The sequence below is a fragment of the Eptesicus fuscus genome, chromosome 23, assembly GCF_027574615.1.
Source record: "Eptesicus fuscus isolate TK198812 chromosome 23, DD_ASM_mEF_20220401, whole genome shotgun sequence".
Lineage (NCBI taxonomy): Eukaryota > Metazoa > Chordata > Mammalia > Chiroptera > Vespertilionidae > Eptesicus > Eptesicus fuscus.
The window spans coordinates 11,453,434-11,466,793 of NC_072495.1; the positions used below are offsets into that span (position 1 = coordinate 11,453,434).

At 38.8% G+C, this 13,360-nt stretch overlaps 1 protein-coding gene and 1 non-coding gene across 2 annotated transcripts in view; one reads left to right on the forward strand and one right to left on the reverse strand.

Annotated features, from left to right (window-relative positions):
* The first annotated feature begins 143 nt into the window (after positions 1–143).
* The window catches only part of KNTC1 (kinetochore associated 1), a 61,728-nt gene continuing 48,511 nt past the window's right edge, over positions 144–13,360 (forward strand). Inside the window, exons 1-12 of the mRNA XM_054712496.1 lie at positions 144–283; positions 3,128–3,296; positions 5,989–6,109; positions 7,822–7,937; positions 8,283–8,361; positions 8,948–9,025; positions 10,434–10,468; positions 10,700–10,810; positions 11,656–11,749; positions 12,096–12,148; positions 12,466–12,581; positions 13,014–13,065. Coding sequence (XP_054568471.1) covers positions 3,168–3,296; positions 5,989–6,109; positions 7,822–7,937; positions 8,283–8,361; positions 8,948–9,025; positions 10,434–10,468; positions 10,700–10,810; positions 11,656–11,749; positions 12,096–12,148; positions 12,466–12,581; positions 13,014–13,065 — 984 coding nt within the window. The 5' untranslated portion in view covers positions 144–283; positions 3,128–3,167. The remainder of the gene's footprint in view (positions 284–3,127; positions 3,297–5,988; positions 6,110–7,821; positions 7,938–8,282; positions 8,362–8,947; positions 9,026–10,433; positions 10,469–10,699; positions 10,811–11,655; positions 11,750–12,095; positions 12,149–12,465; positions 12,582–13,013; positions 13,066–13,360) is intronic.
* On the reverse strand, positions 4,873–4,975 carry LOC114231959 (U6 spliceosomal RNA). The gene has a single exon (XR_003617994.1). It is a non-coding gene; the product is annotated as a U6 spliceosomal RNA (small nuclear RNA).

Here is a 13,360-nt window from a genome sequence, read left to right on the forward strand (position 1 = left end):
GGGGCGTGGAAAGCCTGGGAGGAGGGCGGAGCCAAGATTACACTAGACTAGGGGGCTCAGCCTGGCGACCGGAAAGGGTGGGGTTTAGGGTGGGGCGACTTCCTATTTCGATTCTACAGCAATCTTGGCCTTGTCCAGCCGCCGTAAGAGGGGTTGGGCTTGGTCTTCTCCCGCCAATTTAAAGTTGGGCTAGAACCTGAAGACATTAAGGCCGGTTGGTGTCCGAAAGAGCGGCTCTGAACCTGGGAACCTGAGTGTTCCGCTTTAGTTTCTCCAATTGCAGGTGAGGGGGGTGGGGGGTTGTCGCGCTGCTGTAGGGACTGGGAGTGGGTCCAGGTCGAAGTAGCAGCGCCTTCAGCACAGGTTGGGGTGTATTCTCTTCCAAACTCTGGTGGGAGAGGTTGGAGTCGGTTCTTGCTGGTCCCAGCGTCCAGCTGATGTTGATGCACGGTGGTCTAATGGATACTGTTTCATTTCGCTTAATTCGCGAATCTGTTCTTCAGCCAGCAGCCAAAGTGCTCCCAAGTCATTAGTTAAATCGTATCACTCAGTCTTCTCCCTTGTCCTGAGGATAAACCCAACCTCGAAGTCGAGGATTCGTTTAGCTCCCGCACTGTTACATTCTCGCCCCAAACTTGTTCCAGCCTTTGAGACTTTGCATAATTGGCTTCTTGCTGTTCGGGTCTCGGGTTAGATATCATATCCTTCCCTTTCCAAACAGGTCCTCCTTAAGAGAACCTCCCCATCCCTTAGCACCGTTTTGTTTACTTGGTACAGTTCACCTGTTTGTAATTGTTTGTGCGTTTATTTTATTTTTTTCGTAGAGAGGGAGTATAACAGGTCATAGCAGGCAGAGATTGGCGTTTTCTTGTCTCGCTACATCATTTACTCGCTTTAGGTGACCTTGGCCGTTTATTTAATCTAATCTGTAAAATGGGCTGTTGTGTTCACTAAATGAATAAAGTATTCCAAACTATCTTGTATACTCAATACGTGCTAACTATTTTATTTATGACCTTCCTACAAGAATATACACTTCATGCCTGGTCGGCTTGGCTCAGTGGTTGAGCATCAACCAGGTCACCGTTGGATTCCTGGTCAGGGCCCATGCCCGGGTTGTGGGCTCGGTCCCCAATAGGGGGCGTGCAGGAGACAGCCGATCAATGATTCTCATCAATGATGTTTCTTTCCCTCTCTCTCCCTCCCCCTCCCTTCCTCTCTAAAATCAATAAGAACATATTAAAACTAAAAGAATATACACTTCATAATGATAAACCCTTTTCTGCCGTCACTATTTTTTACAGATGTGGGACACTGAGACCCATAAAAGTATTCACTCCATCCTACCATTCCTGTCTTATTAATCTCCCAACTCCCACCGGAACACCAGCCACTAAAACTATGGTCTATTCTGACAAGCTTTCTTTCTGTGCCCTTGCTCACTCTCTTAGTAAGAACTCTTCTCCTGTATTTAAAAAGCTTCTCTAACAAAAGCTCACTGTTGTCCACCTGAAACTAATATGACTTTGTTTGTTAACGCTAATAGAAAAATAGCCCTAGCTGGTTTTGCTCAGTGGATAGAGGGTCAGCCTGCGGACTGAAGGGTCTCAGGTTCAATTCTGGTCAGGAGCGAATGCCCGGGTTGCTGGCTAGATCCCTGGGGCACTCAGGAGACAGCCAATCAATGATTCTCTTTCATCATTGATGTTTCTATCTCTCCCTCTCCCTTCCTCTCTGAAATCAATAAAAATATATTTTAAAAAATAAAAATAAAAAACTATGACCTTAAATTACCAGTCCAAATATTACTGCTTCCACCAATAGCAGTAATAAATTTGCTAACCCTTAAAATGAAGTGCTTGCCATGAACCAAAAATTATTTTGTGAACATTTAAAACTCATAAGAACCTTTCAGGTAGATACAACTATATTCCTATTCTATAGGTTAGCAAATTGAGAAACAAAGATTAAATTGCTTGCTAAAGGACATAGTTTAAATAAAAATTTTCCTTCCCTGTGCTTACTTCATGTAGATTTTAAGACATATTCTGTTAACGTGTATCAAAACTAGTGTAATTAGCTTCACTGGTGTGGCTCAGTGGTTGAACATCAACCTATGAACCAGGAGGTCATGGTTTGATTCCCTGTCAGGGCACATGCCCAGGTTGCGAGCTTGATCCCCAGTAGGGGGTGTACAGGAGGCAGCCAATCAGTGATTATCTTTTATCATTGATGTTTCTCTCTCCCTCTCCCTCTCTCTCTGAAATCAATCAAAACAAAATATTTTAAAAAAAACCACACAATTGTAGTTATTTGGTTATTGTTCCCCAGCAGTCTTAAAGTCTTAATCCAGGGATTGTTTTTCATTTTTCATCTTAGTATTCTGCTCTGACTCAGACCCCACATAAAATGACTTATATAAATCTTTGTTGAGATGGTTAAGTGACTAAGGTTACAGGTATACTCTTTGATCCAGCCAGAAACCTAATCCGGGTTTTTCTTCTTTCCCAGTATTGTTCATTTTTGTACAATACCAGAAACAAATTGATATTTATTTATTACTATTTTTAAATCTCATCTGTCTTCTATGATATAGATTGCCCCATTTTTAAAAATATATTTTTATTGATTTCAGAGAGGAAGGGAGAGGGAGAGATAGAAACCTCAGTGATGAGACAGAATCATTGATCAGCTGCCTCCTGCATGCCCCCCAACTGGGGATCGAGCCAGCAATCCAGGCATGTGCCCTGACCAGGAATCGAACCCTGACCTGATTCATAAGTCGACGCTCAACCATTGTGCCACACTAGCTGGGATAATGGACATTTTTTTAAAGTTCATCTGGAGCCTTACCATCCTAAGATACCCCATTCAATCTGAATTCAGAGCTTTTGTTGTTTTTTTTGCTATACTGCTTAAAGGTTTATTTCAAATGAAAACTTGTTATAATTTCAAGCCAGGCACACAAAATGCCAGAAACTCTAGGATGACATTGATAAGGTTAGAATTGTTATTGTTCCTAAACCAATATGTGCTTATACAGTGATAATCATAGCCTTTTCATTTCCCAGCAAACTGGATCTGTTAAACAATATAAGTGGGTGTCTAATTTTGCATATTGTCATAGGGCAGGCAGTGGTTCTCGAATCAAAAACCATCTCCGAAACATGTGGAATGAGATTGAGCTGCTAACAAGTGATGATACAGGAAGTGGGTACCTAGATGTTGGATCAAGAAAAGAACATGGAACTGCTTTATATCAAGTAGATTTGCTAGCCAAGATCTCCTCTGAAAAGGTAATGATTCTGATGCTGTTATTATTCACAGAATTTTTACTGTGTGTTTGATAGGCCAGTAGCTACCTGGTAAATGTTTTGTGAATGAATATAGCACCTTCTCAGGTAATCAAGGTTCAGTTTCAAATTATTGGAAATTTCCATCTGAATTCCCCTTATATCTTAAGATTTGTATTTTCAAACAGAACTTTTCCTAGATCAGGAAGGAAGAAATAAGACTGTCTTTGTTCTCCCATGACATGATTGTCCATGTCGAAAATCTGAAAGAATTGACAAAGAAAACTGTAATAATAAGTGATTATAGCATGGTTGCAGGATATAAGGTTAATATGCAAAAGTCAGCAGCTCTCCTAGATACCAGCAATGAACAAGTGGAATCTGACATTAAAAATACAATCAAATGAAATCTGTGACCTTGGATTAGGCAAAGCCATGTTAGATAAGATGTTAAAAGCACAAGCAATGGAAAAAGAGAGAAATGTATATTACTAAGTGAAAGAAGCCAATCTGAAAAGGCTACCTACTACGTGATTCTAACCAGACTGTATGACATACTGAGTAAGGAGAAGACAGGAAAAAGATCAGTGGTTGCCAGGTATTGGGGTTGGGAAGGAGGGATGAATAGGCAGAGAACAAGATTTTTAGGGCCGTGAAAATACTCTGTATGGCACCATAAGGATCGCTGCCTGTCATTTGTCCAGACACACAGAATGTACAACACCAAGAGTGAACTGTAACGTAAACCATGTACTTGTGGGTGATTACGATGTGTCAGTGTAGGTTCATCCTTTGTAACAAATGTACCATTCTGGTGAGAGATGCTGATTATGGAGTCTACGGATGTGTGGGAGCTGGGGGTATATGGGAAATCCTCAATTTTGCTCTGAACCTAAAATTGCTCTGGAAAAAAAGAGTCTTAAAAAAGAGTTCAACAGTTCAAGCAGAGAGAACAGCATGGATTCATCCCTAGAAGGTACAAGCACAGTTCATGTTTGCAATGCCTTGATGTAACTTTTCACTAGGCGAAGAAGCAAGTAAAAGAGCATAAGGGGTCAGAATGAGGTGGAGTTTTCAAGAATTACACCTGGAGAAGGTGACCAATGAAGTAGGCATAAAATGAACCGATTAGCCTAAAACTTAAGCTATGGAAGAAGACCATAGTTAACATTTATTAAGCATATGCTGTATGCAAGGCTGTCTTCTAAGCCCTTTACATGAATTCATTTAATCTCCAAACAAGCCAGTGTTGTAGATATTATTATTATCCCTATTTTACAGGAGAGTCAGTTGAGACATTTGTCCAGAGTACTCAGCTTTTTCAGTCACCAAACTGTCTGACTGCTTCAGGGTACATATGTGTGGGAAGCTTTAATCAACAGAAGCTGAAAACAGGAGACTCATATTTGGCTTGCATAGTGCTTTTTAAAATGTTGACTTAGCTGCCAATATTTAAAAATCAGAACATTTCACATAAAGATGCAGCTTTTCTTCATAAATTGGAAGATGTGGCCATGCCAGGCATCCCAAAGGGCTTTAATCTGGCTGATTTTGCTCCCTTTTTTTTTTTTTTTTCTTCCCATTAATGGAACGCTTCATGAATTTGCCTGTCATCCTTGCACAGGGGCCATGTTAATCTTCTCTGTATTGTTCCAATCCTATATAATAAAAGGCTAATATCCAAATAGACCGAACATCAGAACAACTAAACAACCAGTCACTATGATGTGTGCTGACCACCAGGGGGCACATGCAGAACATGGCAGGTGTCAGCCGTGGTGGGATGGTGGAGCAACTGAGCAGGGGTGCCAGACCAAGGCGGGGCACCAGTTACTGTCATCGGGGCAAGCCTCCGGTATTTACTGAAAATTTTTTGCTCCCATGCACTGTGGTCTCGCCTGGTGCTCACACCTGCTGCCAGCACCGGCCCCACTTGCACCCACAGCCAGTACCATCAGTGGGTGTGAGTGGGGGCTGCTGGCCTTGATCGCCCCTGAGTGCTTCTCCACCTCCCCCTGCTCCTGAGGGGCGATCAGGGCAGCAGCCACTGCTCGCACTCGCTGACGGCGCTGGACCCATTTGTACCCACTGCTGGCGCCAACCCCAATCGCTCTGCACCATCAGCAGGTGCGAGTGGGGCTGCTGACAGACAGGGGACTAGGGGCTGTGGCGGGAGGGGCCGGGCGGGGGTGTGGAGGATGGGCTGAGACCTGTCCCTGTTCCCACCGCAGCCTCGGGGCCCACAGTTCCTTTCAAGGTGCACGGATTTGTGCACTGCGCCCCTAGTTTTAATATGTATGCTGCCAAAGCAAGCACTGATTTTGCTCTCTTTAAGTTTATCTGGGCATGTACTTTCCGGCTCACAATACACCACAGTCTCCCTCCCTGTCGAATCCCAGACATTGCCTGCTGGCTCCTGTAGGCATGAGATCAATTCGTAGGGAACCAACACTTGTATTTAGGAAACCTTTGCCCTCTCTTAGCAATCCTGGACTATTTCCCTATTTTGTAATCTGAGTGGATTCAAGATACACTATGAAAAGAAAATACTTGACCAATTAGACACATGGGATAAAAAAAAATAGGCCTGTCAGGTTTTAAACTTGGGTACTTGGGACTATGATGCTACTGTTGATCAGTATTGTTAAATGTGTATAAAAGTATCTTAATTTACTCATGCTTTTCCCTCCCACAGGCCTCATTAAATCCAAAGATACAAGCATGCAGCCTAAGTGATGGGTTTATCATTGTAGCCGACCAGTCAGTGATACTGCTTGACAGTATTTGTAGATCGCTTCAGTTGCACCTTATATTTGGTAAGTTTAACCTACCGTAAAGCGATAAAATAAATGGGAAGTCACGTATTTGCTACCAATTTCTACTGCCTTTTCTTTATTACCTCTAAGACTCGAAATTGGAGTAATTTCAAGAAATTAATCTTGAGTGCCTTTTTTGTGCTGACTTATTAGACTCAAAAGATATTGGGGGTGAACCCTTCTCAGTAGGTCTAAGGGGAAACATACAGGTAAAGCTACAATTTACTTTACTGGCATGGCTTTTGTATTAGAATACAGTAGGAAACAGTTGAGCCCAGTGTGTTCAGGTACTTGAATCTTGTACATAATTTCAGTATCATCAACAGGTATTTGAATATTTTTAGAATGTGTAGCACTACAAAAAGCTTTTTGCGCCGAAACCGGTTTGGCTCAGTGGATAGAGCGTCAGCCTGCGAACTCAAGGGTCCCAGGTTCGATTCCGGTCAAGGGCATGTACCTTGGTTGTGGCCACATCCCCAGTGGGGGGTGTGCAGGAGGCAGCTGATCGATGTTTCTCTCTCATCGATGTTTCTAACTCTCTATCCCTCTCTCTTCCTCTCTGTAAAAAATCAATAAAATATATTAAAAAAAAGCTTTTTGTGTTAAAGAGTTTTAAATATATGCAAATATGGACTTAAGAGTAAATTAAGAGACAAGTGATTGTGCTGGAAAACAGGTGAAAATATTGTGAAAGCTTTTCCTGAAAATTTGAGGTGTATTGTGAGCCGGAAAGTACAAATGATTGTTGAAATGTTTGCATAAGAACTGAGACAACTGAAAAGAAATCCAGATATGCTTGTAAGAATGCAATCTCGATCACACTATGGAGGCAAGACGCTCCTATTTTGTGGGATCTTACCATTTCTACCCTGATGGGTCCACAAAATTCAGTTTCACCAATGAAGTCCTGGGCTGTGTTAATGTCTGATACATTTGTGGAAGGTACCGCTACTGAGCCTGGCTGGTGTCCCTCAGTGGCTGAGGGTCGATCTATAAACCAGGAGGTCACGGTTCAATTCCTGGGCAGGGTTGCAGGCTTGATCCCCTGGTGGGGGGGCGAGCAGGAGGCAGCCTATCAATGATTCATTGATGTTTCTATATCTCTCTCCCTTCCTCTCTGAAATCATTAAAAATATACATTATTTTAAAAGATGCTGCTACTGAGTAATTTCTGTTCTTAAGCAGTTTGCATGCTACTGCTCTTATTCCTTCCCCTTCCCCTCTCAGCCTCCATTTCACTCCCCTGGGCCTCTTGCTGTTGCACAAACAATAACTTCACCTCCTTCAAGTCTTTGTTCAGATCTCACCTGAACACTAATTAATACCGCACTGCGCATGACTCCTCTGAGCTCTTTCCCTGCTCTACTTCCCGCCCCCCAGAGAATTTATTACCATCTTACATGTCACATAATTTTATTATGCTCATTGTTTATTATCTTATTATTGCCTTAAAATTTGAGCTCCATAAAGATAGATTCACATTCTCAGCTATGTGCAGAAGGCCTAGAACAATGCTTAGCACAGAAGCAGTTCAGTAAATATTTGTTGACTGATGAAGTCAGTAGCATTCTTTTTTACTTTAATCACAAATTTAAAAAAATGTATTTAAACAAAGCTTGAATAGTTGACTTGTAATGACAGAATGTATAATTTTTTGTTTTTAAAGTAAACATTTTCAAAGGAAGCTAGTAACTTCAATTTCAAATTTTCAGATACGGAAGTGGATGTAGTTGGCTTATGTCAAGAAGGACAGTTCCTATTGGTTGGGGAGAGGAGTGGCAACTTACATTTTATCCATGTGACATCCAAGCAGACATTGCTCACTAACGTAAGACCCTATTATGTTTTTCATTTCTTTTTTCTAAATTCTAAATGATCTCTTAGACAAGTAAAAACTTGAGCAAAGCATGACTTAATTTGTGTTTTAAATTAAAAGAATAATGTTGCTCTATTTAAGAATCGTACCTTAGAAACATGAAGTAAATGCCAAATTATAAAACTAAGCTTTGCAAATATTCTTAGTATGCTTGTTCAAAATGGTTTTTCATTTTAAAACTTCAATGTTTGGCAGAGTTATTGCTAATGATAATTGATAGCTCTGTGATTTTAAAGACTATAATTCTTGATTATATTTCTCTGGGCTTAATCTGATATGAAATTAATTTGCAAATAGGCTTTTGTTCAGAAAGCTAATGATGAAGATCAGCGTACCTACCAAACTCTTGTTATTGAGAAAGATGGTTCAAGTGAAGGTAAGTTTTTTTGAAATTTTTTATGTCTTCTGACTAATACCCAATCAAAAAATCAGATTTATAGTAAATGAATTATGTAAATTCATTATTATGCTACCTACACAGTGTTAAATTTTCTAGTGATGTGATCAATATTATTGTAAGAAACAAGTTTTTATTGTAGTTCCTTTCAGAGACTTAAATGTACTTTTCCTAAATATAATATTCTAAACTAATTTTTACAGTTTTAAGAGTTCTATAGATCACTAAGGAGATATTATATTTTAAAAAATATTTTTGATGGGTTCTAGTATATTTGTCATATTTCCATTTCAACAAATGTTAACTGAACCTTAATTTATTTTTATATTGTATCTGAGGTTTTTTGTTTTTTCTTTCTGGGAAGTGAATTTTGGTTTATAAAAGTTTCACAGGAGCTAACATTGTTTTTGCAGTTCTTTGTAATTAAGTTTTATCTGTATTATTATTATTTGATGATTAGAATTTAAATGAGTAAATTGACATATTTGTAAGCTAGGTTCAGATCCTGGCTTAAACTTTATATTCACGTGCTTTTAGAGAAACTGGATTGATTTTATTTTAATAGGTACCTATTGTATGCTGTTGCTTACAAACAATGGATTTTTTTATATTACAAACATTCAGCTTGTAAAAATTCAGCAAGGTAAGTAATGTATTGTTTTCTTATTATTGATTTGCGGCAATATTTCTTACTAGTCCTCCGGGTAAATTTTTAAATATTCTCTTTAAGAAGATTTTAGTTCAATTACATTCTATGATACTGAATATACCTTTTAAATATTTGTAATATACTTACTCTCCAGTGTTAGGGCTGCAACAGAAGCTGAAGAAATATAATTTGTTTATAGCCTCCAAGGAGTGTACAGCTTAGTTGGAGAGACAAGACATACATTAGCATAGTGATAAATGCTTTTTAAATTTTTTTATTACTTATAAGCATTTAATGAACTTCCCTCCCTCCATGTGGCTTCAAACTGCCAGGACATGGGCCCCACCAACTTAAAGATCTTCTCAGCTCTTCTGCTGAGGAACGTGGCCTTCACCCTGACGGGCTGCTGTGGGAGCCTCCCCTCCCCCCGGCTTTATGTAGCTGATCGCATCACTTCATTGGTAGGAGCAGCTCCTGCCTTGTTTTTGGCAGCATTTACATGGCTGCTCACTGACCCAGGCCCACAGTTTACCAAGCTCTGGGGCCTCTTTAAGTCGTAATGCCTCATACCAACTTTCCCAGAGTAATTTGGGTGATGTTTGTTGAAGTGGATCCTGTGTTGATGATGCAAGCCAACAGCATAAACTCGACCTCGCGGGTGCTTCTGGTGCTTGCCAAAGGGGCCATAGCTGTGGCTCACGTGGCCCCGAGGTTTCCAGGTCTTCCTCAGTCTGGATAGCACGTTGGTGGCTGAGATGCAGAGGGAGCAATAAATGCTTTTTGATGGAATGAATGAACCCAGGAACAGAAATGACTAAATATTAACAATATAGTTAACAAACTAACTTAACAGTAATTTAGTATGTGCTAAGCGAGTGGTGTGGACCATACATCCCTCTGAGCTAAGAGAGACTGAAGAATTGTTTTGGGGCATGTATTCAACAAATATATATTTTTAAATCTACTATGTGCCAAAAACGTGCAAGGTCTGGGGAATACAATAAGATTTTAAGATACATAGCTCTCCAGTTCAACGAAAGAGGAGTCAAACAAAGTAGTTCTTCCAAAACAGCGTGCAAAGTGATGACTTCACAGGTAGGACTTCAGAGCTTGAATAGGAGAGTTGGAGCCTATTTTAATAGAAGACCCTTTTAATAGGAACGGAAAGGAAGGGAATGTGTAGGAACCTAGGGCAGTCTGGTGGGTGCTCTGAGAACAACAGGTCACAGTTTATATCATTGGTCAAGGGCAAGACTGAAAAGTCACCACTGTCGTATTAATTTCTGACCAGTGTTTTTCTCACTAGACTGCATGTAATTTCACTTTGACCCAGAAGGGGCGACTTGTATGTGCTGTATAGGTTAATACTGTAAGTTTAGCCTGCTTTCTCTCCTTCATACAGCGATTGAAAATGTAGACTTCAATAAAGCAAAAAAGGTAAGAAAATAAAATTGCTTTATCTTCTTAAAACTTAAATTTCATGAAAATTGAGGAGAGGGTTTCTGGATATAATTATCTACTGGTTAAACTTTTGGGAATTAGCATGATATAACATTTCCATTTTTATAAAAATATAATTCATTGGTTTAAAAAGATTTTTATCAATCTTTTCAAGGCATTTGGACTGTGGAGCATATGTATAACATTCTTATTTTTTAAATTTTGCAGTTACAAGGACAAATCAAGTCCAGTTTCATTTCTACTGAAAAGTATCATACTCTTGGTTGTCTGAGTCTTGTGGCTGGAGATTTAGCAAGCAAAATCCCTATAATCATTGGGGTAATAATTCTTTTTATAAAATGTTTGTTTTTTGTTTCCAAAATATTTTTTCATTAAAACATTGTTTTGGTTAAATTACAAATTAATTTGTGATGTGTAACAGAAATAGGAATTATAAAATTAAGCTCACAAAATTACTAAGTAAACCTAAGTTTCTATATTGGAAAAATACTGCATCTTTAATTTCATAAATCTCTACCTGAAATTTATGATTTCTTTCAATTATGAGTGTAGACAAAAACAACAAATAAAGCCTCTACTATTATATTTAAGGAGTAGGCAAAGATTCAGAGTAATTACAGCATTTAACAACATTTTTACTTGCCAAATTTACATGTGAAGTTAGTTTACCTCATGGCCAGCCAGTGTGGTTCAGTGGTTGAGTGTCCACCTATGAACTAGAAGTTCACAGTTCGATTCCTGGTCAGGGGATGAGTTGCAGACTCCATATGGGGGGCATGCAGGAGGCAGCCGATCAGTGATTCTCTCTCATCATTGATGTTGCTATCTCTCTCTCCCCCTCCCTTCCTCTCTAAAATCAATAAAAATATATTAAAAACATAGAATAAAGTTTAGCCCATGTCTTTAGAGTGAGTTGCCTGAGTATACCACCTCCTTATTAAATATTCATGCGATCACAACAGGTACCAACAGCTCACTGTCCTTTTCATTCTGTTCTGTTGAAAACAAAGAGAGGAACTACAAGATGAAAGCAAGTTGGGTTTGAATATATTAAGTATATATTTTGAAATTAGTAATGTGTACAACTTAGGTGTTTCCACTTTAAGGAGAATGCAGCTCTAAGAATGAAATTTGCGACTGATGTGCTGTTGTCACTTCTGTAGGGAACTGGTAACTGTGCAATCTCCAAATGGGAGCCAGATCCTCTCAAGAAAGAAATGACAGTTAAGAATGTTATTGATGCAGAGATTATTAAAGGTAAAATAAGTTAATTAAACTACTTTTGGTAATTATTAGTGAGTTCTAATGTTCAGGTTAATATTCTGAGTCTGGCATTTGAGTCATTGACCAGACCTCTCTGTGAAACAAGGCAGATTAAATTCATAATTTTCCACATACATGACTTTTTCTTGATATGTTGTTGCCTTTGTTACTCTTTTTTTTTTTTTGGAGGTTTTATATTTTGGTAATCATCTAACAAATATAGAAACAGGAATAAATGAGAATGGGAACTTTTTGTCCATAAGTATTAGTTTACTATCTAAATATGGCTATATGTAATGCAGAAATATAATCGTTATACACCTTGCTTTCTCTTTTGTAGGTGCAAAGAAGTTCCAGCTGATAGATAATCTGCTTTTTGTTCTTGATGCCGATGTATGTTTTTGACATTTCTCCTTTCATGTTTCCCCTTGGTATTGTGTTTAACACCAAAAATGTTGTCAAACTTACAAAGACACTGACCTTAGCCAGGGTGGATGAAATACTGTCTTGTGTATTATGCTTTATTTCGAGATATATATATATGTGTGTGTATATGCACACACACACATACATACATGTGTATATTTATATACATATATATGTATATATACCTATATACATATGTATATATATATATCTCAAAAGAAAAACCCTGAAATGGAAATTTTTAGTCATTAAGAAGATGTGTCAATGAAATGTCTCTCTTGCAGAATGTGCTGAGCTTATGGGATATTTACACTCTAATTCCCATATGGAACTGGCCCTCTCTTCATGTAGAAGAGTTCCTTCTTACCACCGAAGCAGATTCGCCTTCTTCAGTCACGCGGTACGTTGTGATGCTGGTAGTGCTTGCCCTTCTGTTAGGACCAGGTTTCTTACCCAGTTCTGATCTCATCATTCATTATATATCGCATTCTAAGTAACACTGTGAACAGACCAACAGGGTAAAGACCATGTCATTGTTGGCCAAACTTATTGAGAAAAAGCAATACGAACCTTCAAGTGATTGTGTTATAGTATCTGTCCAAAATAAATAAGCCAACAGGCAAGCAAAGGAAGCCTGCATCTTGCTTGAGTTATGCATCAGATTAAAAATGACTCATAAAAAAGAAAGAGTGTCCGTCCTCTGAACCATAATTGTGCAGAAATCAAGTTCAATGTCATCTGTGTATGAATTTTAATTTTATGCAAGAATGTCACTTTGACTTAGCTTACAAATCTTATATGATTCACTTAACCCTTCTTTTCTCTTTTTTAGGCAAGGGATTACAAATCTCAAATTAGTAGCTCTGACATCTACTAATAAGAAGGTACTAGAAAATTTGTTTCACGTTGTGTTTCCATATTATGTGTTAGAAATAGCATTAATACAAAAGTAGTTGTTAGGTAATGCTCACAACGTATTAGCTCTTAGTTCATGCAGACCCCTCACAAATCAGAAATAACCCTGAAAGAGTTCTTTTTTCCTGTTTAAAAAATATGAATATAAATCCCGGTTCTACATTTTAGTTGGGGCATTTTAGGAATAAAATGTCCACAAGAGAATGTTTATTAAAGTGACGCCTGCCCAGCCAATGTAGCTCAGTGGTTGAGCAGCGACCTATG